Source organism: Cololabis saira, chromosome 3 (genome assembly GCF_033807715.1).
Source record: "Cololabis saira isolate AMF1-May2022 chromosome 3, fColSai1.1, whole genome shotgun sequence".
In the NCBI taxonomy this organism is placed as follows: domain Eukaryota; kingdom Metazoa; phylum Chordata; class Actinopteri; order Beloniformes; family Belonidae; genus Cololabis; species Cololabis saira.
Window position 1 is genome coordinate 2,768,461 of NC_084589.1, and position 22,232 is coordinate 2,790,692.

General features: G+C 45.7%; 1 protein-coding gene across 5 annotated transcripts in view; it reads left to right on the plus strand.

Annotated features, from left to right (window-relative positions):
- The window catches only part of adgrb1a (adhesion G protein-coupled receptor B1a), a 316,728-nt gene that overhangs the window by 171,912 nt on the left and 122,584 nt on the right, over positions 1-22,232 (plus strand). For all 5 annotated transcript variants that reach the window (XM_061715322.1, XM_061715330.1, XM_061715326.1 and 2 more), the window contains 3 exons: positions 2,282-2,357; positions 19,717-19,819; positions 19,925-19,968. In XM_061715322.1, the coding sequence (XP_061571306.1) occupies positions 2,282-2,357; positions 19,717-19,819; positions 19,925-19,968 (223 nt within the window). The remainder of the gene's footprint in view (positions 1-2,281; positions 2,358-19,716; positions 19,820-19,924; positions 19,969-22,232) is intronic.

Sequence of the window (22,232 nt, forward strand, 5' to 3'; positions counted from 1 at the left end):
CAACAACATGTCCTAACCTGTGCAGTAAAATGCCATTATCTACAGTGTCAAAAGCAGCACTGAGGTCCAGTAGAACCAGTATGGACACTAAACGAAGTGTGGTACTGGCCCTGATAGGTACCCACGTTCCCCACAGGCCAATCAAGGTGCCTAAAACACTCCAACGAGTTGTGAGTGCTGCAATCGACTGGAAACCTGTCCAGGGTGTAGCCTGTGTTATGCCTAAGGACGGATGGGAAACACTCCAACAAACCTCCATGAACCTGAATAGGAAAAAGCAGATACAGATAACGTGTGGATATTGATATTGTAATTTGGGTAGTTTTGTGCGATTGTTTGGGTTTTGCTCAGCTTTTGGACTGTAAAGAACAGCTGGATCCGAAAGCACTGGTGCTCATAAACAGTTCAGAATCAATCAGCCAAACATACGTGGCCTTGATGTGTGGGAGGAAGCTGGATTAAACTCAAACAGGCAGGCAGGAAACATGCAAACGTCACAGAGCAAGATTTAAACTTCTTTTTTTTTTTTTTTTTTTTTTCTTTTTTTTTTTAACCTTGTCTGCACACATATTATTGATTGATACCATGACGGTAGAAACCAAAAGTGTATATATGTGCATTATTACTATATGTAATATATACATATATATACGCACACATATGCGTACACATACATAAATATACACATACAAACCCAGTGTTTTTTTTTTTTTTTTTTTTTTTTTTTTCTTTTTTTTTGGGGGGGGGAGGGGGTGGGGGGGGGGGTGACGACATCCACTGCCAATCCAGGAAGCAGGAACACACGGAGACACACGTCAAGCACTGGAAATCTGCAACAAAAAAAACCACAAACAAAGCACGAAACCGGCACGGAGCCATCCAAAACACGAACAGCAATCGACCTAAATCTTGAGATCTGATCGCAGTCTGAGCTAAGCTATCGCTACCGCTACCTAAACCCAAAAACTAGAGAGCCAGCATGCAGGTGAACAAGCCGGTGTGTATGTCTATGTGTGTGTGTGTGTATGTATATAATCATGCATGTGTGTGTGTGTGTGTGTGTGTGTGTGTGTGTGTGTGTGTGTGTGTGTGTGTGTGTGTGTGTGTGTGTGTATGCATGTGACTAAATGACTATATATGTGTGTGTGTGTGTGTGTGTGTGTGTGTGTGTGTGTGTGTGTGTGTGTGTGTGTGTGTGTGTGTGTGTGTGTGTGTGTGTGTGTGTGTGTGTGTGTGTGTGTGTGTGTAATAAACCAAACAAAGCTCCACCTGAAGTGTATCTATAGTGGGGGAGGGGGGGGAGCAACCCCGCCACCCGCGAGACCAGAGGCCGACAAGGAAGAGCCCGGAACCCAGGCCACCGGCAACCCCACAGAGGGGAGAAGTAGGAGGGAGGCAACCCACCGCCTGCGAGGCCCCCCCCCCACCCGGCGACGGCCGAGGGGGCCCGCGGGCGGGGCCCCCACGGCGCGGAAAGAAGCAGCCAGGGATCCCGCGGCGGCGGACCGCGACCCAGGCAATCCCCGGCCACCCGGTCCGGGCCGGACACGCGGCCAGGAGGCCCTCACCCTTCAGGCCAACGACCCCCACCCGGCAGGGGGCCAGCCTGCCCGGAGAGACAGAGCCGCCCCGGCCGCCGACGCGGGCAGGCGCACCCGTCCCCCACGAAAGTGGCCCTCCAAGACCAGAGGGGCGCCCCGCCGTAGAGGCAGCGGGGGGGACCGGAGACGGGCCCGGAGAGAGGGAACCCCCCAACAAGGCGACACCCGCGCAGGCCCGACAGCGGAGGGCCCCAGACCCAGGCATCCCATTCATTCATCCATTCACCTATCCGATACCTATACTAATAATAATATAATATACTATACATAATAATAATAATAATACTAATAATAATACTAATAATAATAATAATAATAACCATCTAAGATTTAAACTTCTAACTTTCCTGCTGTGATGCGACGGTACTGACGACATCATCAGTCACGCTGTCCTGTTGTCATAGCAGACGAAAACAAAAAATAAAACGCCGTGAAGTGTACTCTGTGTGTATGGAAGTGTTCACGATGAAAGAGAAAGGAAGCTTTACCGTCACGTTTCAGGTAACGTCAAGTCTGAATGAGGTTGTGTGCCGGCAGTCGTGTGTATGTGTGTTTATAGCTGAGTAGCCATGTAGGGCAACTCCAGTATGAGGAGCTGTTTGAGGTGGAGGGGTGGCTCCTTCTGAGGCTCCGTTCAGTCGCCATGAATAAGTCCTTATCTCTGTTTGTTCTCAACACAGATGCGGACGACTCCTCCGCCTTTGTCACCGGCATCGTGCTGTACCGAAACCTGGGCACCATCCTGAACCTGCAGAGGTAAGACCGAAGAGGAGGTTGCAGGTCAGCTTTCTGCCAGGTGAGGCAGGAAAATGTTGGTAATGGCATTAAAGTGTTACTGGGTGGAAGGAATGCTTGACTTCAGGCTGAGTTATGGTTCTGTGTCAAAACGACACCATGCCTACGGCGTGTGGTACGCGTCGACGCGTTGACGCGTACCACACGCCGTCCCCTGCGTCGTCACTGACGCCGTCACTGACGCCGTCACTGACGTCACCTCCCAAAAATTGTAAACGCGTCGAGGCGACGCAGACCAAAGGCAGACCGAGAGGGCTGTGATTGGTTCGCTTGGTAGCAACGCATTTCCGGTTTCCGGTTTGAAGCAGTCGTGAACTTTCAGCGCTCTTTTCTTCGTGTATGTCTGTGCTGTGCTCCTGCACATCTTCAACCTGAGCCTCAGTCTGGAGAGAGTTCCACTCCTGTGGAAGACCTCCTGTGTGGTTCCGGTTCCAAAGACCAAACAACCCAGGGAGCCCAACCACTTCAGACCAGTAGCCTTAACCTCCCACCTGATGAAGACCATGGAGAGGATTCTACTCGGCCACCTGAGACAGCAGGTGGTTGACGTAATGGACCCCCTGCAGTTCGCGTACCGGCCTGGCATTGGTGTGGATGATGCTGTCATCTACCTGATGCACAGGTCACTCGCGCATCTGGAGAGCGCCGGCAGCACTGTGAGAGTCATGTTCTTTGACTTCTCCAGTGCTTTTAACACCATCCAGCCATCGCTGCTCAGGGGGAAGCTGGAGGAAGCAGGAGTGGACTGTCACCTGGCTGCATTAACCATCGACTACCTCACCAACAGGCCACAGTACGTGAGGCTCCGCAACTGTGTGTCTGATGTGGTGGTCTGCAGCACGGGGGCCCCGCAGGGTACAATGCTCGTTCCATTCCTCTTCACACTTTATACATCTGACTTCCACCAGAACACGGACTCCTGTCATCTCCAGAAGTTCTCCGATGACTCCGCCATATCGGGACGTGTGTCCAGGGGGGACGATCTGGAGTACAGGGGGGTCAATGCCGACTTCGTCTCATGGTGTGAACGGAACCATCTGCAAATCAACACCAGCAAGACGAAGGAGGTGGTGATCGACTTCGGGAGAAACCCTCTGCCTCTTGCACCGGTGAACATCCAGGGGCTGGACATTGAGACGGTGGAGGAGTACAAGTACCTGGGTGTTACCTGGAGGAGTACAAGTACCTGGGTGTTCACCTCAACAACAAACTGGACTGGTCACACAACACCGACGCCCTGTACAAGAAGGGCCAGAGTCGACTCCACCTGCTGAGGAGACTGAGGTCCTTCGGCGTGTGCAGGGAGCTCTTAAGGACTTTTTATGACTCTGTGGTAGCGTCTGCCATATTCTATGCAGTAGTCTGCTGGAGCTGCGGGAGCTCGGAGAGAGACAGGAAGAGACTGAACCGACTGGTCAGGAGGGCTGGCTCGGTTCTTGGTTGTGCTCTGGACTCTGCCGAGGAGGTGGGTGAGGGGAGGTTGCTGGTCAAGCTGAACTCCATCATGAACAACCCTCTCACCCCCTACATGACACTGTGGGAGCATCAGCAGCTCCTTCAGCCAAAGACTGCTCCACCCGTGCTGCAAGAAGGAACGCTCCCGCAGGTCCTTCATCCCCACAGCCATCAGACTCTATAATAACCAACTGTAGCCACCCATGTGCAATAAACCTGTCTCTTTATAAGTGCAATAACCAGTAAATACCTCAAATGCCTCAAGTATTTTTGAAAATATTTGTAAATGTTTTGTAAATATTATCCTTTTTTTTTTGGTGTTTACTATTTTTTTTCTCTCTTGTACATAGTCTTTTTCTACTTTTTATATTGCTCTTTTTATTATTTAACTATTTATTGGTTATTTCTATTTTAAATTTTTTGTATAAAGTGTGTGTGTGTTTTGGCTGCTGCACGACTGAATGTCTCCTCTGGGAGATCAATAAAGTCTTCTATTCTATTCTATTCTATTCTATTCTATTCTATTCTATTCTATTCTATTCTATTCTATTCTGTATGTGTGATTTTCTTTGTTTTGTTTTTTTTGCACAATAGTAAAAAAAGTCAGATAAACCATTCAGGAAAAGATCGCAAATTAGCAGTCACGGGGGGTACTGCACTGTGGAGAAATGGAGTGACGGAAGAAGTCTGAAGGGTTCATGATGGCGTCACGGTGACGGCGTAGGCACGGCGTCGGTTTGATGCAGAACCATAATTCAAGCTTTCGCACCAGTCAAAGCTGTGGAAACGCAATTTCATTCAGGAGTAAATCTGAGATACTGAACAGTTCTGATTAAAACTTCTCAATCACCAGGGGCCTCATGTACAAAGAGTGCAGCACACAAAAAACGTGCGTACGCCACTTTCTACACTCACGGTCAGATGTTAAAAAAGTGATTTGAACGTGGAAAGTTGCGGTCCTTCACTCACACACCAAGGCTGGCGTACGCACTTTTCTGAGGTTTTGTCTGTTGACGACACTCACTGGTGATGCAGTGAAGTCCTTTTGGTGACGTCACCTTTTCAGGGTCAATCGTGAACCTTCATTATACGCGCTACCTCAGGTAATACAGATAATACTGTTAATCTGTTAATCTGCCATTATTCAGTACTGTGCAAACGTTTGAGGCATCTCCAGTCTTTTTGGTTTAATGACATCCAGTAACTGTTGGCTGATTACTGGAAAATCTCCTGGTAGCTGCAAAAAAACCCATCAGTCTGTTTCTAGATTACACACAATATACACAAAATAAAACAACACAGCGAGAGTAACATGACTTTACAATCAAATGTCAGTAGTATTTTAGTGTGGACTCCATCAGAACCAAACACAGATTGGCATATTTAACCCTTGTGCTGTCTTCAGGTCAAGGAAGGAGGAAGAAAAAGGAGGAAGAGAAGAAGGGAGGAAAGAAGGAAGGAAGAAAAGAAGGAAGGAAGGGATGATATAAGGAAGGAAGGGAGGAAGAAAGAAAAGAAGGAAGGGAGAAAGGAAGGGAGAAAAGAAGGAAGGAAGAAAAGAAGGAAGGAAGGGGAAAAAATAAGATACGATGGAAGGAAGGAAGGAAGGAAGGAAGGAAGGAAGGAAGGAAGGAAGGAAGGAAGGAAGGAAGGAAGGAAGGAAGGAAGGAAGGAAGGGAAAAAGAAGGAAGGAAGGAAGGAAGGGAGGAAAGAAGGAAGGAAGGGAAAAAGGAATGAAGGAAGGAAATGAGAAAACAAGGAAAGAATGTACGAGGGGAGAAAAGAAGGAAGGAAGGTAGGAAAGAAGGAAGGAAGGGAGAAAAGAAAGAAGGAAAGGAGTAAAGAGGAAGGGAGAAGGAAGGAGAGAGCAGGAGGATAGAAGGAACAGGAGAATTAGGTCATTTTGACCCAAAGACAGTACAAGGGTTAAGAAGACTGTCCCACAAAGATGTTTGACATGATATTAATGAGGATTTCATACTGTTTAAGAGTTTAAAAAAAACAGCATCCTGGAGTTTATTTTTGGGATCTTTGAGAGACTGAAAAATAAATATGGATGGTAAAACTGATAAAACAACAAGTCTCATCCATCTTTTCCTAATGACTATAGACCTGTAAATCTAACTTCTCACATCTTGACAGTCCAGGAGAGACTTTTACTGGCCCGCCTACAAACAAGCACCTTCCACTGCAGTTTATCATGGGGGTTGGAGTTGACTTGCTTTAACGAATCCACAGTAATCTGGACAAAGCGGCAGGACTGTGAGAATCATGTTCTCTTATTTCTCCAGTTCATTTAACACCATCCAGTCTGCATTATTCAATTCAATTCAATTCAATTCAATTCAATTCAATTCAATTCAATTTTATTTGTATAGCGTCTAATACAACAAAAGTTGTCTCTGGACACTTTCCAGAGACCCAGAACATAAACCCCCGAGCAATTATTACATAAACAATGGCAGGTAAAAACTCCCATAGTGGGAGAAAAGCCTTAAGCCAAACAGTGGCAAGAAAAACTCCCCTTTAGGAGGGGAGAAACCTGGACCAGGACCTGGATCATAAGGGGGGACCCTCCTGCCGGAGGCCAGACTGGGGGGTCGGGGACGTCCGGACCACACAGCAGGCAGGTGGAAGCAGCAGCGGGATGATCAGAGGGGGCTGGGGACCGCAGGCAGGTGGAATCAGCAACGGGATGACCGGGGGTGGGGACCGCAGGCAGGTGGCAGCAACGGGATGACCGGGGTTGGGAACCGCAGGCAGGTGGAAGCAGCAACGGGATGACCGGGGGTGGGGACTGCAGGCCAGCACGCAGCTCCCGAAGCTCCGGCCCAATCAGCAAGCCCCAGGTTAGGTGCAGGGTCGGGGAAAGGTTGAGAAGGGGCAGGGCCAGGGAGAGGAGTCTTGACGGAAAAATCTCTCCCCCGCCTGACCCCCTCACTCCCATGCTGCAGGTTCCGGTGTTGTGCATTCAGAGATGCTCTTCGCCACCAGCAGAGGATGCTGCACCATGTACAAAAAGAGAGAAAAAAAATATATATATTACATTAGAAACTCCAGAAGACACAGGTGGACGCCTGGAGAATCACCTGGATTACTGACAACCTGACAAACAGACCAGGGCTTGTGACACTGAGTGGTTGTGTGTCTGAACAGGTGATCAGCAGCACAGGAGCACCACAGGGAACCGTACTCTCACCACTCCTCTTCACGCTGTACACCTCTGACTTCCAGTACAAGTCAGAGTCCTGTCATCATAAGATCTTTTAATCTCTGTGCTTTCCAGGAGCATGGGAACTAATAAATGTTGCAACAGTTCCTGCTGTTCTCCAGAAATTATTCATAAGAAGACAGGGCTTTATGTCATAAAGTACACTTAATTTACAGAATAAATGGATTTATATTCATTTTCATCTGACTTTATGGTTATGCAGCAGAATATCATCATCTCCACTACTACTGTATACTACTACTGTCTAGAAGAAAGAACAGAACAGACTTTACTTCTTAAATTTAGCTCCTTCAGTGTTTGCAGCAAGATGTTGAATATCTTCATCTGCAGTCATCTGTTGGGGAGCAGCATCAGAAACTTGAAGAAAAACTGATAAAGCTCATAGACAACCTTGAGCTACGCAACACACAGGTAACCCTCCAGACCTCTACGGGAGATCCTTCAGACCTCTACAGGAGATCCTTCAGACCTCTACAGGACATCCTTCAGACCTCTACAGGACATCCTTCAGACCTCTACGGGAGATCCTTCAGACCTCTACAGGAGATCCTTCAGACCTCTACAGGACATCCTTCAGACCTCTACGGGAGATCCTTCAGACCTCTACGGGAGATCCTTTAGACCTCTACAGGTAACCCTCCAGACCTCTACTGGAGATCCTTCAGACTGCTAAGAGAGATCCGTCACACCTCCAGACAAATAAAGGAGATCCTTCAGACCTCTACAGGGGACCCTTCAGACCTCTACGGGAGATTCAATTCAATTCAATTCTATTCTATTTATATAGCGTCTAATACAACAAAAGTTGTCTCTAGACGCTTTCCAGAGGCCAAGAACATGAACATAAACCCCCGAGCAATTATTACATAAACAATGGCAGGTAAAAACTCCCATAGTGGGAGAAAAACCTTAAGCCTAACAGTGCCATGGAAAAACTCCCCTTTAGGAGGGAAGAAACCTTGAGCAGGAGAAGGCTCATAAGGGGGGACCCTCCTGCCGAGGGCCAGACTGGGGGTCGGGGACGTCAACAGCACAGCAGGCAGGTGGAAGCAGCGACGGGATGACCGGGGGTGCGGACCGCAGGCAGGTGGAAGCAGCAACGGGATAACCGGGGGTGGGGACCGCAGGCCAGCACGCAGCTCCCGAAGCTCCGGCACAATCAGCAAGCCGCAGGTTAGGTGCAGGGTCGGGGAAAGGTTGAGAAGGGGCCAGGGAGAGGAGTCTTGAGGGACAAACCTTCTCCCCCGCCTGAAAGGGGCCGTTACCCTGCCCCTCTCACTCCCACACTGCAGGTTCCGGTGTTGTTCAGACCTCTACGGGAGATCCTTCCTGCTCACAGCACTAAACCTCTACAATGACTTTTGAAGAGACTTAAATGATTACTGGATCAATTCATTCCTCTTTGGGGATAGATAAAGTATTTTTGAATTTAACTGAAATTCATTGAAGATTAGTGGTGAGAAGACTTTTGCACAGTCCTGTGAATTGGTTGTTTCGTGTGAACACAACCAAGCAACCATTTCAATATCAAATCAAATCAAATCAAATCAAGCTTTATTTATGTAGTACTTTTCATACTGAGTAGTGCAAAGTGCTTAAATGTAATAACAAAAATGACCAGACTTCTCCTGAAAACAAGAACGTGAACCAAACAGCGCAACATGTACCGGTGATGCTGCTGGACTGAGACAGCTTAGTGCTGCAACAGCATGTTCATATGCTATTACATTTTATATTTTCAATCTTTAATCTATAAAACTCAACTGTATGGCACATTCAGTGTTGCTACATGTTTATTGGGACCGTTTCCATGACGACCGCAGTGAAATTAGCTGCACAGTGACACAGTTACTCGCTCATTCAGTTGATCGTGTGGAACAAATGATGCTGTAAGGAGTAGACGTCTCGTCCAGGTGAATTTCACGGCTGTGGCGCCGCCGCGCTCGGCCAGGTTCAAGCTGCATGTTTGGCAGGTCGCCTTCGTCAATGCTCAGCCAGAAGAGTTGCCACACAGATGAGGTCTCTGGTACGATACCTTCCTTTTCTTCTGGGTATTCTGGAATCCAGCAGCTAGTGGAATTGTCAGCGTCACGTGTAAAAGCTGACTTTCATGGCTGTCAATTAGTCACAGCACTGCCTGCACGTGGTCACGCAGAGATTATTAGGGCCCAAGCACTTACAGTGCGAAGGCCCTAATGTATCTGTAGGAATCTTTCTTTCTTTCTTTCTTTCTTTCTTTCTTTCTTTCTTTCTTTCTTTCTTTCTTTCTTTCTTTCTTTCTTTCTTTCTTTCTTTCTTTCTTTCTTTCTTTCTTTCTTTCTTTCTTTCTTTCTTTCTTTCTTTCTTTCTTTCGACGAAATGAGGGCCTTTTTGCCCCCCACAATACGGTTTGACGTACATGCACGAAAATCGCTACACACCTGTATCATGTCACAACTTAAAGAAATGTCTCTTGGCGCCATGGCCGAAACCAAACAGGAAGTCGGCCATTTTGAATTAATCGTGTAATTCTGGTGCAATTTATGACAGATCTTCGGCAGTTACTGTAATACGGCATATCAAAATGTGCATCTCCATCCTGCGACAATGGGCATTACTTTTCTCAGTCAAAAGCGTTACTGTGGCGACGATAGACGCTAAAAAAGCGCGCCCACCCTTCATCTGATTGGTCCATATTTGATAGTTCCTACTTTCTGCCATAACTTTTGAATGGTTTGACATAAAGACTCGGTATTGAGTCCTTGACCTTCATTGGTGCAAATTAGCCCCGCCCCTTCTTCTGATTGGTCAATATCTGATAGTTCCTACTTTCTTCCATAACTTTTGAATGGTTTGATATAGACGGTCGTGGGTGGTGTCATCCGCTAAATGTCCAGGGGCCTCATTTAAAATGGACTGCGTAGGAGTCATACTAAAAGTGCACGTACACCCAAAAGCTGAAAATGGCGGGCGCAAAAAAAAATCCGGATCAATAAAACCATGTGCACGCACACTTGCACGCAATGTTCGCTTTATGAATCACAGTCCAGCTGGAAGGTTGCACAGCTGAATCCGCCTCATATCCCGCCCTCTACACGCCCACTTTTTACCATAAACGCATATGGATGAGCCTACTGAGCATGCGCAGTGGCTTCCTGCAGCCTGTTTGGCTTCAGGATGAATGAGATGTGTCCAGCACGGTGCCAGTGAAATTCACTGAGATCTGAGATCGAGATGTTGTGGATGAGGTGGAGGACAGGAAAACAACATTATTTTGTTGTCACAGTAAAAGTAGAAAAATAAATAGTATAAAATACAGCGAGTGGCAGCACGCCGTTGCTGCGCGGAACGCCGTGAGTGCCCCGGCGCAACAGTGGGGACACGCGTCCCCCCGTCTTTTCAAAATCATGTTTTTATCCCCCCCACTTTTTACAGTTTAAAAACTAACGGTAGGATCAGCCATTAATTGCAAAGTGCGAAGACGATGCGAGAACAGCCCGGCAGCCCCGCTTCACCCCCCCCTCCCTCCCGTCTCCCCTCAGAGCTGCTCAGGGCTGATTTATGGTTCCGCGTCACCAACGAAGAGCCTACGGCGTAGGTGCGCGTCACCGCGTACCCTACGCCGTAGACTCTGCGTCATTTTAACGCGGGACCATAATATAGGCTTACACCCGCACCTAAAGGTTTCACGCGCGCGTAAAACTCATTATATATATATAAAAAAATCTGTGTCCCTTTAGGGAAGAAATGAGGGGCTCCGTGGAGCCCCTAAACGCTATACGAAGCCCCTCATTTCTTCTGTCCTAAAGCGGTGGAGGAGGTTCCCGGCGTGTCACTGAGTCCTGACTTGACGCTGGGCTTCACACACAGAGGGACACAATCAGCGCTATTTTATCATAAGCCTGATATATGTTGTGATATGTGATGACATTATTAAGAGTATGACATGAATCTGGCTTCATTTCACCACCTCACAGCCTGCGTCGCCAGTTCCCCGTGTCTTAAGTAAATTCTTACGGGAGGGTCCTGGTTGCCGTAAAGTTAAGCAGATTTTTCGGTTAGTTTTTTCTTTTTAGATCCGAGGCTTTGCGTAGAAGGTGGCTTCCGCAACTTTCAGGCGCTTTTTCTGCGCAAGCAAGCTTTATAGATGAGGCCCCAGGCCTGAAGAATCTACATCAAGTCATACAAGCTTCCACTGCAGCCTGAACGTGCACAAGGGTGCGAGGGCCCGTTCATCGTTGCTTGCAGCTTTAATTTTATATTATCATTTCCACATTTTAATGGTACAATAAAATGACTACATGCTGACAAATGTATTTTGCCATTTACAAAAAAAGAAGTGTATCCAAATGCCAAAAGATGAAAGTATGGTGTTCAACCTATAAACAAATATGCAGCTTTTTAGGTTTGTTTCTGTAAGACAACTCCAGAGACGAACATGCTCGTGATTCTCCTGTTCCATAAATCCAAACCATTTGCTGTGCTTTTTCGATCACCTACGACACAATGATCTTTGTGGATTTAGCATTTTTCTAAATCTTGCTTGAAGCAAATCCCAGGTGTCCACAAAAAACACTGAATCGATCGTTTCCTTCCCAGGAGGGCTTTTAGAGCAGATCAGTCGACTCATTTATCACATTTGAGCAAAGTTAGAATTTCTGCACTCCATGACTGGTGTTGAGAGGAAAGAATCAGCAAAGTGGAAATCAGAGCAGATAGTAAAAGGTTGGTGTTGGTGAAGCTGAAGTAGCTGAGAATCTTCCAGGATTACAACGAACTGCTGCTGCACTGAAAAGGATAAATCTAAGAGCATGTAAATATAACATATTTAAACCTGTGATATTAACAATTAAAAATGAAGTGTGTTGCTTTACGTGAATACATCTAGTTTTTAACTTAATCTGCATTTGTTCAAAAAACAAGACAATGATCTGGAATATTTTTTCTCTTTCCTTTTCTCATATGAAACTAAACTGAGTGTTGCTTTATGATATCTCATAAATACCTGTCTTGTAAGGAAATATGATTTGAATGCTGGACAATAATTGAGCTGCCCTTGATGTTTCCTTTTATGTAAGAGCACTCTTATTTCTGTGTATCATTGGAGAGATTTGGAAAACCGAATAAAGATAATGTTGGAAAAAAAAAGTGATGCCAGAGCCGCAGACAAAGTTTCACAGTCAGAAGAACTGTGACCTTGGATTTTAGGGAGAAGGTCAATCAGACGTTCAATCATGTCTCACCTTATCTTATGATAATTGTGTAGTTCATTTATTTTATTTATTTATTTATTTATTGGCTTTGTCTCGAACACAACAAAACCCAATCAAATTAAAAGCATCAGAATAAAAAAAATAAAAGCAAAACAATTTAACAGTCTCATTCAAAAATAAAACACACAGCAAAACAATGTGTTCGAGAGGGAACAGGAGGAAGCAGAACGCTTATTTAGTCCTGTCCCTTCCTCACAATATCATATATAAACTATAAAAATTAAATAATCCATGATTTCCATGTAGTTCCATGATGTAATGAGTCTAATTAACCATTAAGGTGTTACCAGGTAAACACCTAATTCCGAATGAAAATGGCCATTTCGAATTAAACTTAATTCCGAAGTAAGTGGCTGGTTTATTCCGATTTTAAATCTGAATAAAATAATTCCAGATCATGTATCCACTCATTCCTCTTTAAGTTAATCCCGGTCTTTCTTTCTGCTCGTTCCCTCGCCCGTCTGTCTCCATGACGATTATATTCCACTGGGCTGGTTTTCCAAACAAAGTTTCAAGATGCAGCAGCAGTAAACGCTGGTCAAGAGCAGAGACCATTTATTTAATAAATAGCTTGGAGGACCTGGAAATAATTAAAAGAATAGATGGCAGGAAACATCAAAATTGTGAGCTTTTCTAAGTTTGTTTTTCTTACGTAGACGTAACTTCCGGTCCGCCCCCTATCCAATCAGAACCTTCCCAACCCCCAGACCTTAAGCGAATTAGAGAAACGTGTTTTCCATGTAAACCTCAATTCGGAATTACTATTTCCATGTAAATTCGAAGGAAAATACTTTAATTCGGAATTATTTAATTCAGAATAATGAATTCCGAATTAAAAAATATTATGTAACTGTGGCCAATGAGACTCATCGCACGTATCTGCTTAAACCTTCAGAGTTTTTGGTGTCCCCTACACCTCTCTGTTCCTTTCCATGTTTCTTGTTTTTGCTGTTGTTTTTTAATCTGTGACACCTCTCCTTTTTGGGATTTGAAGCCTCTTTAAAAGAAAATGATTTGAGTCTGCTGCGACGGACTAGATGACTGGAGAGTTTAGGTTGACTGATTGTGTTTTGGAGAGCTGAGAGTGTGTGTGTGGAGGGGAACGGGGATGGTGTTTGGAAGCAGGTGACATGTTGACCATGTCTGGATTCTTGGATTCTTCTGGTGTCTTTCCTCTTCTGCAGCAAATCCCTTTTTTTCCCCTGATTGTCTCTTTCCACATGATTGATAATACAGATAAAAAGTAGAAATTGCAATGCATACTAAGCAGACTGTGATCTAAAATCTAAAGAGAATACCCACCAAAATCGTATAAGATAAGCTTTTAAAAAACAATGCAATTCAGAAGTTGGAAGAATGTAATTTTACAAAGCAGGCCAGATGATACTTAATGCTCAGTCTGCAGCAAACATACAAAGCACAACCATTCTGAGAAGCTCTTTAAACTCTTTCATAGTGGATAGAAACCAACTAGTGTCAGGCTTTTTGTTCAAGGAGATCTAGGACCAATTCACTCCTGAGCTGACTCAGGAGTGACTAATCAAGCTCTTGACTCTTGACTAATCACGCAGACTCATCAGCTGCAGCTCTGACTGGCAACCATATCTTCATGGTGGTAAACATGTTCAGATAGAAGCTATAGTTTCAATTCAATTCAATTTTATTTGTATAGCGTCTAATACAACAGATGTTGTCTCTAGACGCTTTCCAGAGATCCAGAACATGAACATAAACCCCGAGCAATTATTACATAAACAATGGCAGGTAAAAACTCCCATAGTGGGAGAAAAGCCTTAAGCCAAACAGTGGCAAGAAAAACTCCCCTTTAGGAGGGAAGAAACCTGGACCAGGACCTGGATCATAAGGGGGGGCCCTCCTGCCGAGGGCCAGACTGGGGGGTCGGGGACGTCAGCAGCACACAGCAGGCAGGTGGAAGCAGCAGCGGGATGACCGGGGGTGGGGAACCGCAGGCAGGTGGAAGCAGCAACGGGATGACTGGGGGTGGGGAACCGCAGGCAGGTGGAAGCAGCAACGGGATGACCGGGGGTGGGGGTGTAGTCATTATTAGCTTTATCTGGGGAAAATATTACTGAAATATACTGAAATATTACTGAAACTGAAAGACCTGAGTTTTTTTTCAATGTTCATCCCAAAAACCTACAGTTTAGTGATTATTTCAGTTCGTAGCTTCATTTCTGACTCAAGTCCGATTCAGGGGCTAAATCGATACAGTTTAGTTTTTCGTTTGTTGCTGTGTTCACATATACCAAACAAACCAATCTTTAGGGGGAAACACTCCCCGTTTCGGAACAACTGCAGGAATAAACAAACCAAGTGAGAGACAAAAAGCAATTTACAGTCAGATGTGATCTGTGGCCAAATGCCGTTATCGGGCATTAGGCATGACTGTCACTAAGTTGTAAATTACCCCATAAGGTGTTCTCGTGATTCAAGTCTGTGGCCAAATGAGTTGGTATTAACATATCAGTCAGTCAGGAACTTCGAAATATGGCATTCCCGTGGTTCAAGTCTTTGTTGAGGCGAGTTCAAAGGTGTTGGCTCTGCAGGGGGTAGGAAGCTGGAGTTTCACGTCAGCCACGGTGTCACTATGCCTCATCATTTGCAAGGATGTCAAGGCAGTGTCCAGGGAGGGACTGGATGTGTACAAGATGGGGAGAAAGTGGTATTACTGAATCTTTGAAGCTGGCACACACATGCAGCATGTCTTCGTCTGTGTCATGTGTCTGTCTGTCTTAACAACACACACCCTTCACATTGATGAGACTCCCGCAGACAGAGTCAGTAGTGTGAAGTGCCTGCGCTTCCACATTACTGATGACCTCATTCCGGCCACCAAAACTACAGCTGTCATCAAAAAGGAACACCAAAGCCCCGTTCGTAAGTGCAGGGAAACTGGACACCCTGCAATACACCACACCACTTCCTACAAAGGCATAAAAATGTTTCATAGAAAGCACTGTAACCTTCTCCTTCACCTCCTGGTTTGGATCATCCAATGCTGAGGAGGGGAAACAGCTCAGTTCTGGGTTCAGTTCTGAGCAAACTTGCACTAAATGTGACTGTATCAAATCAAATCAAATCAAACTTTATTTATATAGCACTTTTCCTACAAATAATGAAACACAAAGTGCTTAACAGAAAAAAAAAAAAAAAAAAAAAAACAAGAAAAAACAAATAAACATAAAACTTATTAATGCCCCCCCCCCCCCCCCCCCCCCCCTCCCCGCAGACAAAAGCACACTACAATTCACCTAAATTCCTAAATTACACACACAGACACGCACGCAGACACATGGTGTAGACATGGCTAGGCACAGAGGATCCAGGTGAGGAAACGGTAACAGGGAGCCGTCCACGCCAGGAGGTCTCATAGCCCGCAGCTACAAGAGGGGGGGGCCCACGGAGACCATCCCGGCCCGGATGGATAGAGGAGTCCACACCACAGCGGTGAAGCCGTGGTGCAGAGCTCCACAACCATCCAGGCCAGAACGACCCCCAGGACGACCCCCTGCAGGCCAGAGTCACTCCCAGCATGGAGGCTCCCCATGAGGAAACACTGGATATAAAAGCTACAAGAAAACAGGATAAAATACACTAAAGGAGTTTATAAAAAACATAAAACATACAAACATAAAATCCTAAAAGTATGTCTAGAAAGTAAGACATTAAAAACTAAAATAATAAAACAGTAAAATGTATAAAATAGACCATAAATAACAACTAAAATATTTAGATAAAACATTGAGATTAAACAAAAATAAAATACGATAAGAAAGGATAAACTAAATATAAAACAGAGCAGTAAGATTCAATAAAAATAAGGGTGAGCATAAGAAATGTAAAAGAGTTAAATGAGTCAGTTAAAAGCCTGATTAAAGAGATGGGTCTTGAGCCTCTTTTTAAAAACATCAACAGTCTCTGCGGCCCTGAGGTTCTCCTGAGGTTCCCCTGAGGTTCTCCGGGAGGCTGTTCCACAATCGGGGACCATAAAAACTGAATGCCGCCTCCCCGTGTGTCCTGGTTCTAACTCTTGGTATGGTTAAAAGGCCAGCACCGGAGGACCTAAGGGTCCGCGAGGGTCGATAGGGTAAAAGTAGTGCAGACAAATAAGAAGGCCCAAGACCATTAAGACACTTAAAAACTAGTAAAAGAACCTTAAAATCGATCCTGAAGCGCACGGGGAGCCAATGCAGCGATTTTAAAACAGGTGTAATGTGCTCCCGCCCTCTGGTCCTCGTCAGCACGCGTGCGGCTGAATTCTGTAATAATTGTAGATTGTACATGTTCTTTTTAGGAAGACCAGAGAGCAGGGCGTTACAATAATCTAAACGACATGAGATAAAAGCATGCATTAGCACCTCCGTACTAGCCTGAGAGAGAAACGGGCGGACTCTGGCTATGTTCTTAAGATGGTAAAAACCGATCTTTGTTATGTTTTTAATATGTGGAATAAAAGTGAGCTCAGAGTCAAAAATCACGCCCAGATTTTTAACTGATTTTGAGGGTTTAAAATCCTGTAACTTTGGTAAAAGTTTCTCTCTCTGGCCTTCAGGACCGATGAGTAAAATCTCTGTTTTGCCCTGGTTGAGCTGTAGGAAGTTTGCTGCCATCCATGACTTGATGTCTAAAATACAGTTAAAAAGGGCATCAATTGGCCCTGTGTCATCAGGAGACACGGCCATGTACAGTTGCGTATCGTCAGCGTAACTATGGAAGCTGATGCCGTGTCTCCTGATGACGTCCCCAAGGGGCAGCATGTACAGATTAAAAAGAGTTGGACCTAAAATTGACCCTTGGGGAACCCCACACTTTATCTTATAGGTTCCTGAGGAACATGTATCCATACTTACGAAGAAACTTCGATCAGTGAGGCAGGACGTGAACCATTTAAGAACAGTACCAGAGAGGCCGACCAGGTGCTTCAGTCTGTTTAATAAAATGTGATGGTCTACTGTATCGAAGGCGGCACTAAGATCCAGCAGAACCAAGACTGTGAGTTTTTGGTTATCTAAATTGCACCTGATGTCATTTAAAATCTTTAAAAGTGCTGTCTCTGTACTGTGGTTCATCCTAAAACCGGACTGATGAGCCTCTAAAATGTGTGTTGAGTTTAAAAATTCATTCACTTGATTAAAAACAAGTTTTTCTAAAATTTTACTTAAAAACGGTAAGTTGGATACAGGCCGGTAGTTATTTAAAACATTGGGGTCCAACCCACTCTTCTTCAGAAGGGGCTTCACCACCGCCGTTTTAAAGGCGGCGGGGAAGACACCCGTCTGAAGAGAACAGTTGACCAAATACAAAAGCTGTTCCTCAAAGAACCCATAGAGTGTTTTAAAAAACGGTGTGGGAATGGGGTCTAAAAGGCAGGTTGTGGGCTTTACCTTGGAGAAAACTCTACAAAGTGTCCCCGCATCAACCAAGGCAAAACTCTCCAGTGTTTCCTCAGGTAAAAGCACTGATCCAGGTGTGTTAAGAGTTAAAATCTGTTGAGATAAAAGACTGGATCTAATGTCATCAATTTTACCCCTGAAGTGGTCTGCAAAATCCTCACAGAGGGCATCTGTTGCTGTCTTATGGGATCTGTTCAGGTTTCCATTTGTTAGAAGATCTATTGTGGAGAAAAGGAATTTGGAATTGTTTTTGTTATTTAGAATTAGGTTTTTGAAATGGGCGGTTCTTGCTTTTTTAATACTGTTATTGTAGTACTTAAGGTGTTGGCAAAAAATGTCATAATGAACTGTTAATTTTGATTTCCTCCATCTTCTTTCGGCACTCCTGCAGTTTCTTTTTAGTTTCTTTATTTCCTCAGTTCTCCATGGGGGTGTAGGTTTTATGCTAATTCTTTTAGTTAAAATCGGAGCCACTGAGTCCAGCGTTGTTTTGAGTATTTTGTTAAAATTGTCAACGATAAAATCACAGGGAGCTGGTAAAATTTCTGCAGGAGTGTTCTGTAAAATCTGGATAAAATTTGCAGCCACTTCAGGAGTTAGGTTACGTTTCCTCACCGTTCTCACCGGGGCCTCCCGCTGGTTAAAACTGGTGATGTTAAAAAACACGCAGAAATGGTCAGACACAGCCAGGTCCACAACAGAGCACGCACCCAGGGACAGGCCGTAGGTTATGACCAGGTCCAGGGTGCGCCCTCTGCTGTGGGTCGGCTGTGTGACATGTTGCTTAAAATCTAGACAGTTTAAAAGGTTTAAAAATTCTCTGGATACTGGGTCTGAGATGTTGTCTAAGTGCAGATTAAAATCACCAGTTATTAAGATCCTGTTGTAAGAGGTGTGAATAATTGATAAAAGTTCAGAGAATTGGCTGATAAAACAGGTGGAATACTGGGGGGGTCTATAGACCGTTATGCAGAGAATTGGGGGGTTGCTAAAAACAAAAGCATGATATTCAAATGATGTGTAGCTGTTAAAAGGAACTGCATTGGATGACATAGTTGTTTTTGTTATTGATGCAGTTCCGCCCCCTCTCCTGTCCCCCCTGGTAGAAAATAGAAAGTTAAAATCTGGCGGGGAGGCCTCAGTGAGAACAACAGGTGCATCTGTGCCAAGCCATGTCTCTGTAAGGAGAATACAGTCCAGTTTCCTGTCTAAAATCAGGTCATTTATAATAAAGGATTTGTTTAAAAGAGAGCGCACGTTCAGCACAGCCATCTTGATGTCTGTGCCGAACGCGCGCTCATCATGGTGCTTTAATGGAACATTAAAAACATAGCTCGATCTAAAAACATTCCTGTGCTTTGTTTTTCTGCTTGAGATGAGTGTTTTGATAATGTGGGTGTCCAGAGATTCTGGTGACAGGGGTGGTGGTGGTGCTGTACAGGTGTGTGTGGTGTTGGTGTATGTGGTGGGTGGGGGTGAGTGAGATGTGCTCCTATGTGTCTGTGTGTTAGCAGTGAGTCATGAGGTGGTGGTGCAGGACTGTACTGTATGTATTTACTGTGTCAATAAAGTTCTGATTCTGATTCAACAGACAACAATTTTAGTCATCAAAGAACAAAAGAAAGAGCCCAATGCATCATGGGAGGTCCCCCGACAGTGTAGGGCCTAAACATTTACTGATATTACAGGATTTATCTGTCTGTCCAGTTTTGAGAACAACAAAGAAATAGTGGTAGCTGGAAATACATGAACAGAAATAGAACGCACCCAAGTGGATCAACTGCATTGTTTGAGGTCCATGTTGACCCAGCGTGTAGTTTCATTTCGGGGGAGGTGTATGTCAGGGTACAACGGCCTCAGGGACCTCAGCGACGGAATACAGTGTATGTACTCTTCTGATTGAAAGCAGAACCTGTTAATAATTCATGTAATGTACACAGCACTGTTGTTTTCTTTTTATGTTGAAGAAACAGCACCGTCCTCAACTCCAAGGTTTTGTCCGTGACCATCAAGCCCAGCCCTGCTTCCCTCTCTGCTCCTGTTGTGGTGGAGTTCTCTCATCTATACAACGTGAGTGATAACTTTTGTCTTTGAACACTTCCAGATATCAAGCTGTTGTAATAATATCATTCTTTCATTACGACTATGTGGGTTCATCTGATTTTTATTTCTTAGGGCACCACCAACCAGACCTGCATATCCTGGGATGAGAGTGACAGGTAAAGTCTGCCCTATTTTGCTTTTCGCATAGAAACATATGCAACTTGACCAGCTGATATAAGAACTATACTGACATATTCTTTATTAGCTGATCCCACTGTGATATTTGTGAGCTCTAGGGGTGGCTGACTGAATGGTGTTTACACGTGGAAGGATATTACTGTTTGTGTATCAGGATATTGCTTTCTCTCTTGCCTCAGCAGAATATGATGTGTCAATGGTTATAAAGCAGCAGATACAGCTTTGTTAAGTGAAAACATACAGTAGGTATGCGGTAATGGTCCTACACAAAGTGCAAGGCCCCTGCCTTTGTTCACCTAGCGTTCCTTCAGATTGAGTGGATATGCAGATTTTCAACTTCGATCCACTGATTCAACTTCGATCCGTCTGTCAATCTCCCGCTCCACAGATTGACGGACAGATCGGTGCAGCGTCCGCAGTTATGCGGTCGATGTACCGGACCGTCGTGGTGAAGAGGGAGCTGAGTCGAAAGGCGAAGCTCTCGATTTACCGGTCAATCTACGCACCTACCCTCACCTATGGCCATGAACTTTGGGTAGTGACCGAAAGGACAAGATCGGGGATACAAGCGGCCGAGATGAGTTTCCTCCGCAGGGCGGCTGGACGCTCCCTTAGAGATGAGTTTCCTCCGCAGGGTGGCTGGACGCTCCCTTAGAGATAGGGTGAGGAGTTTGGTCACCCGGGAGGAGCTCGGATTCGAGCCGCTGCTCCTTCACATTGAGAGGAGTCAGCTGAGGTGGCTTGGGCATCTGTATCGGATCCTCCTGGACGCCTCCCTAGGGAGGTGTTCCAGGCATGTCCCTCCTCCCTAGGGAGGTGTTCCAGGCGTGTCCCTACTCCCTAGGGAGGTGTTCCAGGCATGTCCCTCCTCCCTAGGCAGGTGTTCCAGGCATGTCCCTCCTCCCTAGGGAGGTGTTCCAGGCATGTCCCTCCTCCCTAGGGAGGTGTTCCAGGCATGTCCCTCCCGGAGGAGACCCGGGGGAAGACCCAGGACACGCTGGAGAGAGTATGTCTCTCGGCCTGGGAACGTCTCGGACTCCCCTCGGAAGAGCTGGAGGAAGAGCTGGAGGAAGTGCTGGAGGAAGAGCTGGAGGAATAGATGGAGGAAGAGCTGGAGGAAGAGCTGGAGGAAGAGCCGGAGGAAGAGATGGAGGAAGAGCTGGAGGAAGAGCTGGAAGAAGTGTCTGGAGGAAGAGATGGAGGAAGAGCTGGAGGAAGAGCTGGAGGAAGAGATGGAGGAAGAGCTGGAGGAAGAGCTGGAGGAAGAGATGGAGGAAGAGCTGGAGGAAGAGCTGGAGGAAGAGATGGAGGAAGAGCTAGAGGAAGAGCTGGAGGAAGTGCCTGGGGTGAAGCTAGTCAGGGCATCTCTGTTGAGACTGCCCCCGCGACCTGGGAACGGATAAGCGGCGGACGATGGATGGATGGATGGATGGATGGATGGATGGATGGATGGATGGATGGATGGATGGATGGATGGATGGATGGATGGATGGATGGATGGATGGATGGATGGATGGATGGATGGATGGATGGATGGATGGATGGATGGATGGATGATTCAACGTCACTACTCTTCTGGCCCCAAAACTCTGCTGAGCTGGATCCAAGAACTGGTCTGATCAGGGGGGAGCACCAGGATCACAGTACCCAACCAAAACACTGTTACTATCATGAAGTCACTTCTGCGTGGAGCTGGTAGAGAGGAAGCGTGAGCTAATTCAGATCAATCTGTTCATTCTTCTTCATTCTGAAGCTCACTGGCTGTGCCTACTCTCCTCAGTCCTGATTTGGGTCCTCAGTTCGGGTCTGGATCTGGTCGCCAAACTTGACTGACTTGGAAGTGCACATTTAAAATAGGCCCAGCTCTCTTGCCCACTGTTATTCTGCTCCTGAACCAGTAGAGGCTGAAGAGACCTTTTCCTCTGATGGTCACCAGAGGAACCGCATGACAGGATGTGTATTAAAGGAGCCGCCCTTCCCGCCATTGAGGTTTGCTATCTCTCCCCTCAACAGCCGTTGTCCCAAATGAAACTGATGTTGTGATGGCGTGGTAGTCTAGTGGCTACAGAGGTGGGCTTGAGTCTAGAGCAGAGGTCGGCAACCCTCGGCTCTTTAGCGTCGCCCTAGTGGCTCCCTGGAGCTTTTTCAAAAATGTTTGACCTTTTTTTTTCCTTTTTTTCTTTTTATTCTCTTTTCTTTCTTTCTTTTTCCTTTTCACTTCTTTTTTTTCCTTTTTTTAGTT